This window comes from Salminus brasiliensis, chromosome 3 (assembly GCF_030463535.1).
Source record: "Salminus brasiliensis chromosome 3, fSalBra1.hap2, whole genome shotgun sequence".
Lineage (NCBI taxonomy): Eukaryota > Metazoa > Chordata > Actinopteri > Characiformes > Bryconidae > Salminus > Salminus brasiliensis.
The window spans coordinates 3626332-3641828 of record NC_132880.1 but is presented as its reverse complement, the minus strand read 5'-3'; the positions used below and the strand labels follow the sequence as shown (position 1 = coordinate 3641828).

Below are 15497 nucleotides of genomic sequence, written 5' to 3'. Positions count from 1 at the left end.
ACCTAAGAGCTTCTTGCTGTCCAGCTTCTGCCTGTTGAGCGGGCTGGTGCCGTAGAGCAGTGTGTGGTACTCAGAGTGCACCGTCTGGATCTCGTCCAGTGTGGCCTTCCTGCCTCGGATCCTCTACACAAACAAACAAACAAACAAATAAACAAATCAGGTCATTTTCTGTGGTTAAAGACGAAACAGCTGCTGAACAGCAGTGTAGGACCACAACATGTACATGTGAGTGCCAGTGCAGCTGTAAACCACATAAACAGATGTTTATAAAGTAGTTAGTGGACCTAAATGCCACATAAACACTTTGACTGTGTCTTTCATACATATATGCTAAGGCTACTCTACACATCTGTTTCTTTTATTTTGTCCTCTTGTTTTCCCGGCCTACTCACCTCACAGCGGCCCAGCAGGCCAGTCTCCTGCAGCCTGGACCACACGCTCTGGATGCGGCCGGCATGCTCAGGGTGGATGTGTGTGTTCCCACACATACACTGATGCTTTAGCATGAGGGTGTCATACACCAGCCCTGAGACAGAGGGCGACAGAGAACAAGGAAAAAGACGCAATCAGAAGAAATACATCCACTGTGTTACACTACATTATATTACACTGCATTACATTCCACTGTACTGTACTGCGTTACATTCCACTGTATTACACTACATTATATTACACTGCATTACATTCCACTGTACTGTACTGCATTACATTCCACTGTATTACACTACATTATATTACACTGCATTACACTACACTACACTGTACTGCATTACATTCCACTGTATTACACTACATTATATTACACTGTACTGCATTACATTCCACTGTATTACACTACATTATATTACACTGTATTACATTCCACTGTATTACACTACATTATATTACACTGCATTACATTCCACTGCGCTGTACTGCATTACATTCCACTGTATTACACTACATTACATTGCATTACATTCCACTGCAGTACATTACATTACACTACACTGTACTGAATTACATTGCATTACATTCCACTGCATTATATTACACTACATTACATTCCACTACAATACATTCCACTACAATACACTGCATTACATTCCACTGCATTACATTACACTACACTACAATACATTACTCTGCATTACATTATACTACACTACATTACACTGCATTACATTACACTACATTACACTACACTACAATACATTACTCTGCATTACATTACACTACAATACATTACACTACATTACACTACACTACAATACATTACACTGCATTACATTACACTACACTACATTACACTGCATTACATTACACTACAATACATTACACTGCATTACACTACACTACAATACATTACACTGCATTACATTACACTACATTACACTGCATTACATTACACTACAATACATTACAATACATTACATTACACTGCAATACATTACACTGCATTACACTACACTACAATACATTACACTGCATTACATTACACTACAATACATTACACTGCATTACATTACACTACAATACATTACACTACACTACATTGTATTACATTACATTACATTACATTATTTTTTCTAAATAAGCGGCCTTCTAAAACTTTATGACTCGCTCTGTTACCTGTAGTGAAGAGGTGCTTGATGGGTAACTCGCCCATGGGCGTCCCTTTAAGACTGGAGGTGATGGGGGAGGACTGCGCCCGTCCCAGCGGCCTGTGGGGCATCCCCGTAATAGACAGAGAGGCCTGGAATACATTCAGCTGCTGCAGGTGCTGCTGCTCCGAGAACTGCGGGAGAAAACGTTCAGACCAGCTCAGCTCACTTCCCCTCATTCCCACAGCGGCGGCGCTAGCCTCTACATCACACACAGCAGTCGGTCAACAGTCATAACTAATACATAGAAAAACGTCTGGTAGGAAATCTAAGTCACATATACGTCAGAAAACAACACTGGGCTGACATCAAGCTCCGACACTGTACAGTGTGTTAAATTTTGGTTGGTAATTAACCTCACATTCACTATTTGGACAAAAGTATTGGGACATCTGCTTGTACATTGCTTCTTCCGAAATCAAGGGTATTAAAAAAAGAGCCTAGTCTGCTTCTGTTGGAAAGACTGTCTCTACTGTCCAGGGAGGACGGCTTCCTACTAGATTTTGGAGGAGCAATGCTGTGAGGATTTGATTGCATTCAGCTTTTATGCTGTGTTAGTTAGTCAGAGAGGTCTAAATGTTGGATGATCACCACCCTACCCCATCCCCCAATTCATCCCAAAAGAGTTGGAAGGTGCACCAACCATCTTTCCAGAGAACACAGTTCTTCCACTGCTCCACAGTTCAATGCTGCTGCTGGGGGGGGGGGGCTTTATACCCCTCTAGCCGACGCCTGGCATTAGGCAGCATGGTGCCAATAGCTTCTTTATGTCTGCTCCAGAGAGTCCTATTCTTTTGGCAGTACTTCTCTACAGGGACTAGACAAGCTGTGTGCTGGTGTGCATTTGCACATCTGACGAATGCAGACGAATGCATTCATTAGAAAGAGTGTCCACAAATATTTGGACATACAGTGTATCGTCAGCAGTCGTCAGTATTCCTGTTGCCCTGCTGGGAAGTGAGAACCTAAAGGGGCCCGGGAGCAAACCAATGCGCCAAGACGTCTACGCTCTAGAATCGAGCCCTGGAGCCTCGGGAGCTCGGGAGCTTTTATGTTAGACAGACAGGACAAAAGCAGGGAGAAGAACTAGGCTTCGGTTCCTCTGCTAATACATGCTGGATGTGAGTAACCCTGAACCTTGACCCCCAGAGCTCCAGTTCCCCAGCCTGCAGTGCAGACTCCTCACACAGCGCTTATGTAACTAATTATACTTATCAAACAACAGAGAGTGTCTGACGTATCTGGGCAGCGTGGACCTGATCCTGGACCGGCGCTCTCAGGCTCTTGAGACGTGTGATAAATACGGGTCCGGCACTTGAGAATGGACACGGAGAGCGGTCCGAACGCAAACCCAACGTCAGGAGTGAGCTTCTGGCTGAGAGCTCATGTTAACACTTCATACTTCAGCCAAGAGCTGACAGATAACGGGTCTCATACACGGAACAGCAGCAGCTCTCACGCAGAGAGAGAGAGAGAGAGAGAGAGAGTGAGAGAGAGAGAGAGAGAGAGAGAGAGTGAGAGAGAGTGAGAGAGAGAGAGAGAGGTAGAATGACAAAGCGCGAGAGAGGGGAGAAAAAGAGAAAGAGACCAGAGAGAGGTGGTGGAGAGAGAGAGAGAGAGAGAGAGAGGGAGAAAAGGGGGAGAAAGAGGGAGATATTAAAGGAGTGTGTGTGTGTGTGTGTGAGTGTGTGTGTGTGTGTAAGAGGCTATATTTAGCTGTGGACAGACTAAACACAGCCCGGGGGAGAGTGGAACAGCAGCAGTACCAGCAGCAGCGTCTCCACCTGCCAGAAAACTACTTACAGATTCCCCTGCTGTAAACATCAGCCTGCCTGCTCTCCATCTGATAGAGAGACACTGAGAGACACTGAGAGAGAGAGAGAGAGACCCCGCAAGACACTGAGACAGAGAGACACTGATAGACATTGAGACATGAGGAGAGATACTGAGAAACAAAGAGAGAGACACTGAAAGAGAGACACTGAGACATGGAGAGAGAGAGACACTGAGAGACAAAAAGAGAGACACTGAAAGAGAAAGAGAGACATTGATAGACACTGAGACATGGAGAGACACAGAGACAAAAAGAGAGACACTGAAAGAGAAAGACACTGAAAGAGAGACACTGAGACATGGAGAGACACTGAGAGACAATGAGAAAGACACTGAAAGAGAGAGACACTGAGAGAGACACTGAGAGACATGGAGAGAGAGACACTGCGAGAGATACTGAAAGAGAAAGAGAGACACTGAGACATGGAGAGAGAGAGTCACTAAGAGACACTCAGAGAGAGAGACACAGACAGACTGAAACACTGAGCTATAGAGAGAGAGAGACAGCAAAACTGAGAGAGACACTGAGAGACACTGAGAAAGTGACAAAGAGAAAAACAGTGTCAAACACACACACACACACACATATACACACACATACACACTGTAAGATTGCTGCATCTCTCTATGTCTTTGCCTCTCTCTCTCTCTCTCTCTCTCTCTCTCTCTCTCCCTCTCTCCGCTGGGTGACTGGGATCCAATTCGTATTCAAGGCACAGCAGCAGACAAGTGGAGAAGACACACACACACACACACACACACACACACACACACACACACACACACAGTATGGCAGCACATGTCTGTGTCTCTCTCTCTCTCGCTCTCTCTCTCTCTCTCTCTAATCAAACATGCTTGCGCTCTCTCATATCTGAAAGTGACCACTGAGGTATTTTAGAGTCACTGTCTCAATGAAATGACTAAACACACACACACACACACACACACACACACACACACACACACAGACAGAGCCCCGGTGGGTTGTGATTGGGTGTGAAGTGCAGGGCGGGGAGGCGGGGGCCGGATGATTCACCGAGGAGAGATGAGTCAGAGACACTTCCATTCACAGAAAAGAGGGAAAAGCGCAGTGCAGTGTGTGTGTGTGTGTGTGTGTGAGTGTGTGTGTGAGTGTGTGTGTGAGTGTGTGTGTCTGCTGCAGCAGCATGAGGATGCAGGATGAATGTTAATGTTGTGCTCCTTTCAACATTTTTCTCAATGATCCCAGTTAGAGGGGAGAGTCTCTCTCTCTCTCTCCCTCCCATTCTCTGCTATAGTCTCTCTCCCTCTCATTCATTCGCTCACTCTCTTTTTCTCACTCTCTCTCTCTGTCTCACTTTCTATGTCTCTCTCTCTCTCACCGCCCTCTCATTCACTCTCCCTCATTCACTTTCTATCCCTCATTCATCGCGTCTCTCCACCTCCTCCCTTGTGCACACCGTGCAAGTGTGTGTGTGTGTGTGTGTGTGTGTGTGTGTGTGTTTTAAGACCAGCATCACACCCTACTGCGGACGGACTTAGCCTGTGTTATGCAAATGAATGCGAACCGACACACACAAGTGCCTGATTCACTGCAGTAGTGCTGTCATTACCACCCATTACAATCCAGTGGAGCACCTACACACACACACACACACACACACACTCACAGCGAGCAACAGCAGGTTTTGCCTTCTCTATAAATCCGAGGGCAAATGGAGAGTTGCAGAGCTGAGCTATGAGCTGAACGTCACTGCTCTAAGGGTTCTCCACTGATCACTCATCATCTATAACCTCCGTCTGGAGACAGAGCAGCAGCTGATCTGTAATACCCAACGCTGCTCGATTTCAGGAGCGACTACAACCAAAACCGCCAGAACCTTATACTGAGAAGAACCTTCACATGCTGAGATCTTACCCATAGTGACAAGAACCTTTTACAAACTCAAAGCCCTGCTGAGATCCTCTGCGTACTAAGAAGAACTCTCGCATACTGAGATACTGTTCACACACTGAAAAAAACCTTCATACATTGAATAAAACCTTCACACACTGAGAAGAACCCTCATATACTGAGAAGAACCTTTGTAAACCAGTAAAACCTGCAGAGGAACCTTCAAATTCTGAGAAGCATAACACACTAAGAGGAATCTTCCTATACTGAGACGATCCTTTGCACACTAAGAAGAACCCTCACATACTGAGGTTTCGCATCCTCAGAGGAATCTTCACATATTGAGATCTCTCCCATAATGAGAAGGACCTTCATATACTGAGAAGAACCTTCACGTCCTCAGAGGAATCCTTTACACACTAAGAAGAACCCTAACTTACTAAGGTTCTTCCCATTCTGACAAGAACCTTCACATACAGAGATCTTTTGCATACTGAGAACCACAACACACTAAGAGGAATCTATCCATACTGAGAAGAACCCTCATATTCTAGGAAGAACCTTCACATACTGAGGTTCCTCCCATTCTGACAAGAACCTTCATATGCTGAAAACCATCACATGCTGAGATCGTTTGCATACTAAGAAAAACTTTCGCATCCTCAGAGGAATCTTCACATATTGAGATCTCTCCCATAATGAGAAGGACCTTCATATACTGAGAAGAACCTTCACATCCTCAGAGGAATCCTTTACACACTAAGAAGAACCCTAACTTACTGAGGTTCTTCCCATTCTGACAAGAACCTTCACATGCTGAAAACCCTCACATACTGAGATCTTTCCCATACTGAGAAGAACCTTAATATACTGAGAAGAACTTTCACATACTGAGAAGAACCTTCACATACTGAGAACCACAACACACTAAGAGGAATCTTCCCATACTGAGACGATCCTTTACACACTAAGAAGAACCCTAACTTACTCAGGTTCCTCCATTACTGACAAGAACCTTCACATACAGAGATCTTTTGCATACTGAGAACCACAACACACTAAGAGGAATCTATCCATACTGAGAAGAACCCTCATATTCTAGGAAGAACCTTCACATACTGAGGTTCTTCCCATTCTGACCCTTCATATGCTGAAAACCATCACATGCTGAGATCTTTCCCATACTGAGAAGAACCATCACACACTGAGAGGACTATCAGGCTGCTGTCCTGTTGTCATCCATACGCCAACCTATTCATCCCGAAACATCGGCTCTATTTCCCTCTCTCTCTCTCTCTCTCTCGCCCTCCCCACGGCACGACGCAGAGGGGTGACTCACTGGTGGGAGGAAAGGAAAGTGCTCTTCCTCGTTTCTCACAGCCCCCCCCCCTCCTCATCCTCTTCCCACCACTCTACATCTCTTTTTCCGGGGGGCGAAGAGTCTTTTTTTACCCAGGCTGTCTCCGAGAGGAATCCCCTTCATTATCCTTCCGTCACCAAACCCCCGCAAAACTCGCCCCTGAGCTCGTCACTCCGAGGATACCATGGATCCTGCAGCTCCACCACACAGCTCCTTCTGCTCTCCACGCCGGAGGTGCATCCGGCTAACTCTCCGTCAGTTAGTCCGGTGAAAACTAAATCAGAAGGTTCCTGCAGAGAACCAGAACGTCTAGCCTGCAGAACAAAGGGTTCAACTGAGGGTTCTGCGGGTTAGATCTACACCCCCTTTATTTAAGGTTACCTGCAAAGGGTTCTTTGCATAGTAACAGGTTCTTCTATGGTTCTGCTATGATAGCTTAAAAATGGTTCTACATAGCACCAAAACAGGGTTCTACTATTGATACTATTGATTTCTGAATCCAGAAGGTAGGTAGAAGGAATCCAGAAGGTCTGATTCACAACCTCTAGGTGCTACAAGAAAAGGGTTCACATAGCAGAACCGAACAGGTTCTCCAAGAAACTACATGTTAGAGGAACCAGGAAAACTCTACAGAACCCTTATTTGAGTATATAATGAATCCAGTAGGTCTGACTTACGACCGGTAAGTCCACTCCAGTACTGAGAAAGGTCCTTTAGAAGTAGCGGAGCCCTATGCCCATTCACCATATGGACCAAAAGTATTGGGACACCTTCTCATTGACTGTTTCTTTGCTGAAATCAAGGCTATTAAAGAGATTCAAAAGAGTTTCAGTAACCGTCTCTACTGTCCACACAAGAAGGCTTTCTTCTAGATTTTGGAGGAGCATTGCTGTGAGGATCTGATTGCATTCAGCGGCAAGAGAGTTAGTGAGGTCAGGGTTACAGTGGCAGTGAAGGGATCTATATGCAGTGCTCAGTATAGTGGCAGCGAGTGTGTGTTTGTACTCCTGCTCTGCTCCGCGCTGTGAGGCACTGAGTCAGCAGCCGAAGCCGACAGATTTCACACTATGAGCGCTGCATTGTGCCCGGGCCGAGGACAGTCAGAAGCGGCCGCTCGGCGCCGTGCGTCAATGCGGCCGCGTTTCATCAGCGCCACTTTTGTAACGTGTCAAGAGTGCAGGAGCTGGAGGAATCTGACATTACGCAAAGGCTGAATAAGAGAACCGGAGAAAAGGGAGAGCTAAAAACAGAACACTGGAACGCTCGCTGATGAAGCGACAAAGGCCAACCCGGCTACGGCCGCGGAAAAGCGCGTCCAAGGTTTAACGAGCTGCTGGAAACGATTGGAAACCGGTCTGAAGAAACTTCTGAGAAAGTCTTGTGGAGCACCAGACGATCCAGCTCCGGCTGTCTGGGTCAACCGGGGCATCTTGACAGCCAGGCCATAAATCAGGTCAGCATGCGTTCCCAGCTGTTCAAAAGTTTGGAACCCCTCCTGATTCTGATCTGAACTGAATCATCTACATCCCACTTCTTCATCCTGTGTTCATTATTTTATTATATTTTTTATACTGATTACAACCAATTATCAACGCCTTTCAAATACAGCATAAAAAAACCATAAGTGTTTCCAAACTTTTGAACAGTACGGCACTGATGTAAACTAACCGACGTTCTCTCGGTCCTCACCTGCCCGTAGGGGGCGTTCTCCTCATCGCACTCCCTTAGCTCGATGGCTTCGTCTTCATCCTCCTCTTCCTCCAGGTCGCTCTCCGTGCTCTCACCCTTCAGAGGGACCCCTCGTTCCGAAGGGGGCGTGGTCTCGCCAGAGCTGTCCTTATGAAGCCCCTGCCTCACGTGCTCGGGCCCATCCCCTCGCTCCTCGGGCATCTCCGCCGTCTCGGTGAGTTCCTCCTCCGTCTCCTCTGGGTGGGTGGGAGGCTGGCGGGGAAGCTCCGCCCCTTTGGATAGGATCTGAGGCAAAAGGAAAATGCAGGGCTAGTGAACGGCTCGTAACATAGAACCGGAGATCCCCAAACCTATGCTTGCACTGGTCACTGCTGCGGTCAGTAACACCAGCGCCCCCCTCGGCTCGTACCTTGTTGAGCTGGTAGTGTTTCTGTTTCTCCAGGAAATGCTGGTGCTGCTGCTGCATGACGAGGTGCTGGAGGGCCTGAGGCGTCTGCGGTAACGGGGCCGACTGCGTGCGGCTCAGCGGGCGGTGCCGGGGTAGCTTGGTCACCGTCCGCATGTTATTGGACACCCGCTCGCCCGTAACCAACGGCGACTGGCCATACATGGGCACTGTGGGGAGTGAAAGAAGAAGATAGTGAGGGAAGAATGTCTGTACGAGAGCATCCTAGCTGCTTTTCAGGGTTTTCCTGCAGAGCCTGATGTTAACCGGCGATCTCCTCAAGTTCGCTTCCGAAACAACACTAACCAATCTGTGCTCCAAAAGTCCAAAATCCTCCCATGCCTGTTCTCATCCAAGTCATGGATTGACCCTGATGCTTGACTCTTTGAGCACTTATTAGATGTCTTTTCTAAGAAGATCAGACGTTTCTCTGAACAGAGCGAGCACCGAAGTTCAGGACGCCCTACATGAGCTGCCCACGGTGAACACGGTGAATTCACAACCCCCTGCCTACACTAAAGTTGCAGCTCAGAGCTAGAGTGAGAAGGTAGAGTGTAGGCATTTGTCCTGTGCATAATAATATGCACGTTCCTCAAGCTGGAGAACCTGAAGTAACCTAAGTGTGTGTGTGAGTGAGTCATGTATGAGTGGACAAAGGTATTGGGACATCTGCTCATTCATTGTTTCTTCTGAAATCAAGGGCATTGATGAGTAACTGTCTCTACTGTCCAGGGATTATCGCCACCCCACCTCATCCTCAGCTCCCCGATTCATCCCAAAAGTACTGGATGGAGCTCCAACATCCATCATTCCCGAGAACACAGTTCTTCCGCTGTTCCACAGCTCAATGCTTGGGTCTTTATACCCCTCTACAGTCCACACCTGGCATTAGACAGCATGGTGCCAATAGCTTCATGTTTATCTGCTCCAGAGAGTCCTATTCTATTGGCAGTACTAGGACTAGACTAAACTATGTGTGTGTGCACTTGGGCACATCTGTGCTAGCAATGGGCGCAACTTAAAGTAGCTGAATTCAGCATTCATTAGAAAGGATGTCCACAAACATTTGGATACATAGTGTGTATCAGATTGTGTTATTCTGTGTGTGTGTGTGTGTGTGTACCTGCGAGCAAGGCGCTCTGCTGGCGGGCCTGTTCCAGCAGCAGGACGTGCTGCAAGAGGGAGGAGTGTGTGCTGTGGCTGTTGGTGGGGGCTGCGGGGTCCGGGTCGTGGGCCGGCAGAGACGAAGTGCTCACAAACTTCCCGGTCAGAGCCCCGCCCTGCCGGAGGGACTGGAGAGCCTGCCGCTCCGCATCCTGCTGAACGCTCAGCTTCTGAGGGGCCTGGAGGGGAGAGGTTGAAAGGGTTAAAGGGGTCTGGTGTGAAACGGATCGCACAGAGTGTGTGTGTGTGTGTGTGAGATGTAAGGACGCACAGTGATGTGGGCATTAGCCGGCAGGCCCAGGGAGATGTTGGGCAGAGACGGAGAAGTGTACAGGCTGAGGGGGCTCGCTGTCCCGTCCGCATTCAGAGACTGGTGCAGAGAACGCAGCTGCTGCGGACACAGAGACACAGAGAGAGAGAGAGAGAGAGAGAGAGAGAGAGAGAGAGAGAGAGAGCGCGAGAGCGAGAGAGAAAGAGCAAGAGAGAGAGATGCATGAGCAGGGGGTTCTCAGAAATTTTGGGCAATGTAATAGTAATATCACACCTTTTATATACACTATATTGACAAAAGTATTGGGACACCTGCTCATTCATTGTTTCTTCTGAAATCAAGGCTATTAAAAAGAGTTTCTCCTGCTTCTGTTGGAGTAACTGTCTCTACTGTCCAGCGAAGAAGGCATTCCGCTAGATTTCAGGGACCATTGCACTGAGAATTTGATTGCATTCAGCAACAACAGCGCTCAGTCAGTGAGGTCAGGATGTTGGATGATGATCACCACCCAACCTCATCATCTCCAACTCCCCAAATCATCCTAAAAATACTGAATGGAGCTCCACCATCCATTATTCCAGAGAACGCAGTTCTTCCACTGCTCCACAGCTCAATGCTGGGGGGCTTGATACCCCTCTAGCCCACGCCTGGCATTAGGCAGCATGGTGTCAATAACTTCATGTTTATCTGCTCCAGAGAGTCCTGTTCTTTTGGCTTTACTCCTCTACAGTGACAAGACAAGCTGTATGTGTGTGTGTGTGCACTTGCAGTAGCTGAATTCAGCATTCATTAGAAGAGGTGTCCACAAACTTTTGGACATATATTGTGCATGACAACAGTAACAAAAGGCTAGAATTTCAACAGTGGCAATGGATTCACAATGACGCTCTGCCAAAGAGAGAGAGCTTCAAATAGAGACAGCAGTTGCCGTGTTCAAGGCCTTCGCTATTCATTTACACTCTTTATATCTGACGCTGAATCACTAACCGGGTGACTGGGCTCAGTGACCCACAGTGCAGGCTGTGAAGTGTGTTTGGGGCAGCGGTGGTGACCCGCCCGGCCTCCGAGTCTGATGAAGCCTGATGAACGAATGCACTACGAGTGGAAAATTGCTCATTCACTCCCGGCAGTGCTCTCTCACCCCCCCCCCACCGTACAAAAAACTTGTACGCATGTTTTATTCGGTGGCCAGTTTTAAACACACACACACATACACATACACACACACACACACACACACACTTTGTCCTGATGCTGTGAATGGGCTGTATTGACGTGCAGTGAAAGCACAACGTCCATCCCGCTCTGACTCACCAAGCTAGTGAGTCTAACAAGGTTGAATGATGAACAAGGTTGTTTTATGAAAAGAAGCCCTTTCTAACTGTTAAACATGGGGGCGGATGGATCATGCATGCTTTGGGCTTGTGCTGCAGCCAGTTGCAGAGGGACCGTTTAACTGGTAGGTGGAAAGAATGGATTTAATTAGAGCTGGGCAATATGACGATCACGATATATCGTGATACATTTCGTTATGGTGATAACAATAAGCTTTTCTAAGCATGTGGAGGAGACTGTTATTACTGCTTAATAAATATCTACTGATCAGCTGCAGGTTTCAGTACTAACAGTGTAATTAGACTGGGGTAATTAGATGAAGAGCAGCAGGTGTTGAGTAGAAATCACTGTATTCAGTACGGGACGGTTTGTTTATTTAAGAATCTGTTGCTACTGATGTTTTTAGTCTGTGATTTACACGTATCGTGATAAATATCGTGAAAAAGGTCTTTAAATAAAAAATATCGTGATCTAGTATTTTTTCCATATCGCCCAGCCCTAGATTCAATTATTCCAAACTTCTGAACAGCAACTGCTAACTTTTTGTACTCTCCAACACTCCAGGAGGTTTAATACCCCCCTACTTGACGCCCGTTATTGGGCATGTTGACCTTTCCAACTTAAGTTCACTGCGGCGGCGGCGAGGATGATCATTGTCCCGTCCTTCCTCCGCATGCCCGTTCCCCTCCAGCAGCGGCGGCTGTGGAATAACGATCTCCGGCAGCTATTTTTGGGATGAGGTATGAATGTGCTCACGCACGCGCCGCGGCAAAACAACGGCCTGCTGGTTATGTCATCGGCCGCTCGCGGGGAACGGCAGCGATCGAGCGAACCGATAGGCAGAAAATGGCTGGCTGACGAGACTGATGTGTGCTATATTTGTTGCCCTACTTCTGGGGAAAATCTTTCGCTAACTGCACGGAGGATTGCTGCGGCTGTTGTTGTTGGGTTTTTAGCTTTTTTTTTTTTTTTGCTTCATTTCCCCAAAAGGCATAAGGGGGATTGATTAGAGGCAGACTGCAAGCTCTGTTTGCAAAAATAACAAATGTACACGGCCCAGAAATACACGGGGAGGAAATATAACAACCCTCATCAGCCCAACAATTACCGATTCCCCTGACAACAGTGACGTAGGTGAAGACGTTATGACGTAGAAAAGCAGCTAGATCTAGAACTGAAGCCCCAAAACAACCTGTCCAACCAAACATCGCTGCTGCACCTGGACTTGGGAGTAGCAGTACAGGTGTCTGTTCTATTTCTGTTCGATATGCATGGAAAAACAGGTGTTCAATTACACGCAATAAAATTCGGGTCATTTTTAACATTGATTTTGCGGTTCCAGTGGCACCTGTCGAAGGACGGGGTTTGGGCTACACATTGGACAGCAATTGAACATTCAGTTTGGGAAAGTAATAATAATATAATAATATAATAATAATAATAATTATAATAATGGGCAAGCTGGTGCTTAATTGAATTCATTCTTACCAGTGAAACATTCCCTGTGCCACTGGCTGCAGCACAAACCCAAACGCTTAACAGTTGGAAAGGTGTTTGACTAAACCTTCTTGTGGTGTGTGCCCAGCTCCTACCAAAAAGTGCTCCAAGGATGGACCAGACCTCAGGATCTTGGGTGCCCAGGCCTCACTGATGCTCATGGAGGCCCCACCTCACAGCTTACACACAGTTCTTACAAAGGATCTGCTGCTATAGTCTTGGGGCCAGACACCACAGGACACCTTTAGAGGTCCATGTCTCGATGGGTCAGAGCTGTTTTGGTTGCACAGACGTCTCACGTTCTTGACTGTGAGAGTATATAAGCTAATTTGCATATCTAATATCAAATATGCAAATCTTTAAAATGGTAAAGGCTATTGAATATTCTCAAATGGCTGTTTGTTTGTTTGCATACGGAGATTAAAATGGACAACCTAATGCTCGTGTAGAACGCAGATGTGCTGAGAGTGTGTGTACGTGTTTAATATGCTGGTCACTGAAGGCAGTCAATCAGACAGCTGCAATGTTCCTGCCCTGCAGCGAGTGGCTAGTGTTTTGTGGCACAAATTCACACACACACACACACACACACTTTCTCTCAAGGTTACGATGCTCCCATGGCTAGTGTGCTTCTTTAGATTAGAACTGGAGATGCTAGGCTAATGTCGCTAACAAACACTGGACCTACCTGGAGTGTCAACAATCGCATCTCTGAAACTTTGTCATTTGGTGTGTATTCACAGAGATGAGATTGGTGACAGTCTAAGTCTAGTGTTCGTTAGCAACATTAGCCTAGCATCTCCTGTTCCAGACTAAAGAAGCACATTTCGGATATCAAACATCTTGGCTGACTGACTGACCGCATCTGGGTCTGGGAACTATTCCTTTAAGGTTCTGCCCTGAGCTTAAAAAGTTCTACAAGGGTCTACAAGGGTTTTATTAGGGTTCTGGAGGTTTTGATTAAGTGTTAGGAGGGTTTATGGTCGATCGGTGGGAGCTGTGAGAGGTCAGGGTGGGTTTCAGAGAGAGGAGAGGCTTGAAGAGTGTTATAGCTCACCTCAGCGTGGATGTTTGGGACGGAGCCGCTGGAGCCGTTCTCTGCTATGGCACTGTTGGAGCTGTTGGGGGAGCTGGGGCCAGAGCCGGGTGCACTGCTGCACATTGAGGAGACTAGAAACACACACACACACACACACACACACACAAAGGTCAGCGTTAGTCGTCGTCCCTACTTGTCCTCACTATGCATGCATTAATATTGTAATTGTGGGCCAATACTGGGCCTAAATCCAGTGCTACAGCAAAGACGAGGTAAGCCACGATGGCTGAACCGTCCCATTAAAGCCTCCACTCAAGTCAGCATGTGAGCTGAAGGACCTCCGTTTTAAGAGAGAGAGAGGGCGAGAGGGAGAGAGAAAGAGCAAAAGAGAGAGAGAGAGATGCATGTGCAGGAGGTTCTCAGAAATTTGGGGCACTGTAATAATAACCACACCTTTTATATACACTATATTGACAAAAGTATTGGGACACCTGCTCATTCATTGTTTCTTCTGAAATCAAGGCTATTAAAAAGAGTTTCTCATGCTTTTGTTGGAGTAACTGTCTCTACTGTCCAGGGAAGAAGGCATTCCGCTAGATTTTAGGGACCACTGCGATGAGAATTTGATTGCATTCAGCAACAACAGCGCTCAGTCAGTGAGGTCAGGATGTTGGATGATGATGATCACCACCCCAACTCATCATCCCCAACTCCCCAAATCATCCCAAAAGTACTGGATGGAGCTCCACCATCCATCATTCCAGAAAGCACAGTTCCTCCACTGCTCCATAGCTCAATGATCCGTGAAGACGAGGTAAGCCACGATGGCTTCCACCTGAACCGTCCCATTAAAGCCACTCAGTCAGCATGTGAGCTGAACGACCTCCGATTTAAGGCCTAACCTGTTTTGCATAAGCAGCTCCTTTCTTTCTCTAAACAGGCCAGACCACGGCCCATCACGCTCGTATTCATCAAAACACGTCCGCCGCAGCATGGACAGAGTCCCCGCAGGCCACCATTACAGCTCCCTCCCATTTCCCCCGCCCCTTAAACAGCTATTTTTAGCCTCTCTGAGCCCAGGCGTCCGCATTAGTGATGAACCGGATGGGGTCATGGCCGTGTCAACAGCAGGACCTACTCACCGCTCGCTGTTCACGTAGGCCACAGCTGTGACCCCCATACACTCACATAAACACAGATAATGCATGGGTTCTTCATCACAGCCAGCCTGCTAGTGTTTCACAGCCCAGCTGCGTGGAGGCCTGTACTGCAAAAACAAAGCAGGAGCCAATGATCTTAGGATTTTTAGGAACACTACGTGCTGCTGTAGCCCATTCTGAGGGGCTTT

General features: G+C 47.2%; 1 protein-coding gene across 2 annotated transcripts in view; it reads right to left on the bottom strand.

Moving 5' to 3' along the window:
• The window catches only part of hdac5 (histone deacetylase 5), a 72356-nt gene that overhangs the window by 14373 nt on the left and 42486 nt on the right, over positions 1-15497 (bottom strand). The window contains exons 7-14 of one of the 2 annotated variants that reach the window (XM_072675194.1): positions 14168-14280; positions 10279-10398; positions 9967-10186; positions 8808-9013; positions 8399-8683; positions 1612-1777; positions 393-526; positions 3-123 (exon numbers count right to left, since the gene is read on the bottom strand). In XM_072675194.1, coding sequence (XP_072531295.1) covers positions 3-123; positions 393-526; positions 1612-1777; positions 8399-8683; positions 8808-9013; positions 9967-10186; positions 10279-10398; positions 14168-14280 — 1365 coding nt within the window. The remainder of the gene's footprint in view (positions 1-2; positions 124-392; positions 527-1611; positions 1778-8398; positions 8684-8807; positions 9014-9966; positions 10187-10278; positions 10399-14167; positions 14281-15497) is intronic. The other variant, XM_072675195.1, reaches the window with a different exon arrangement.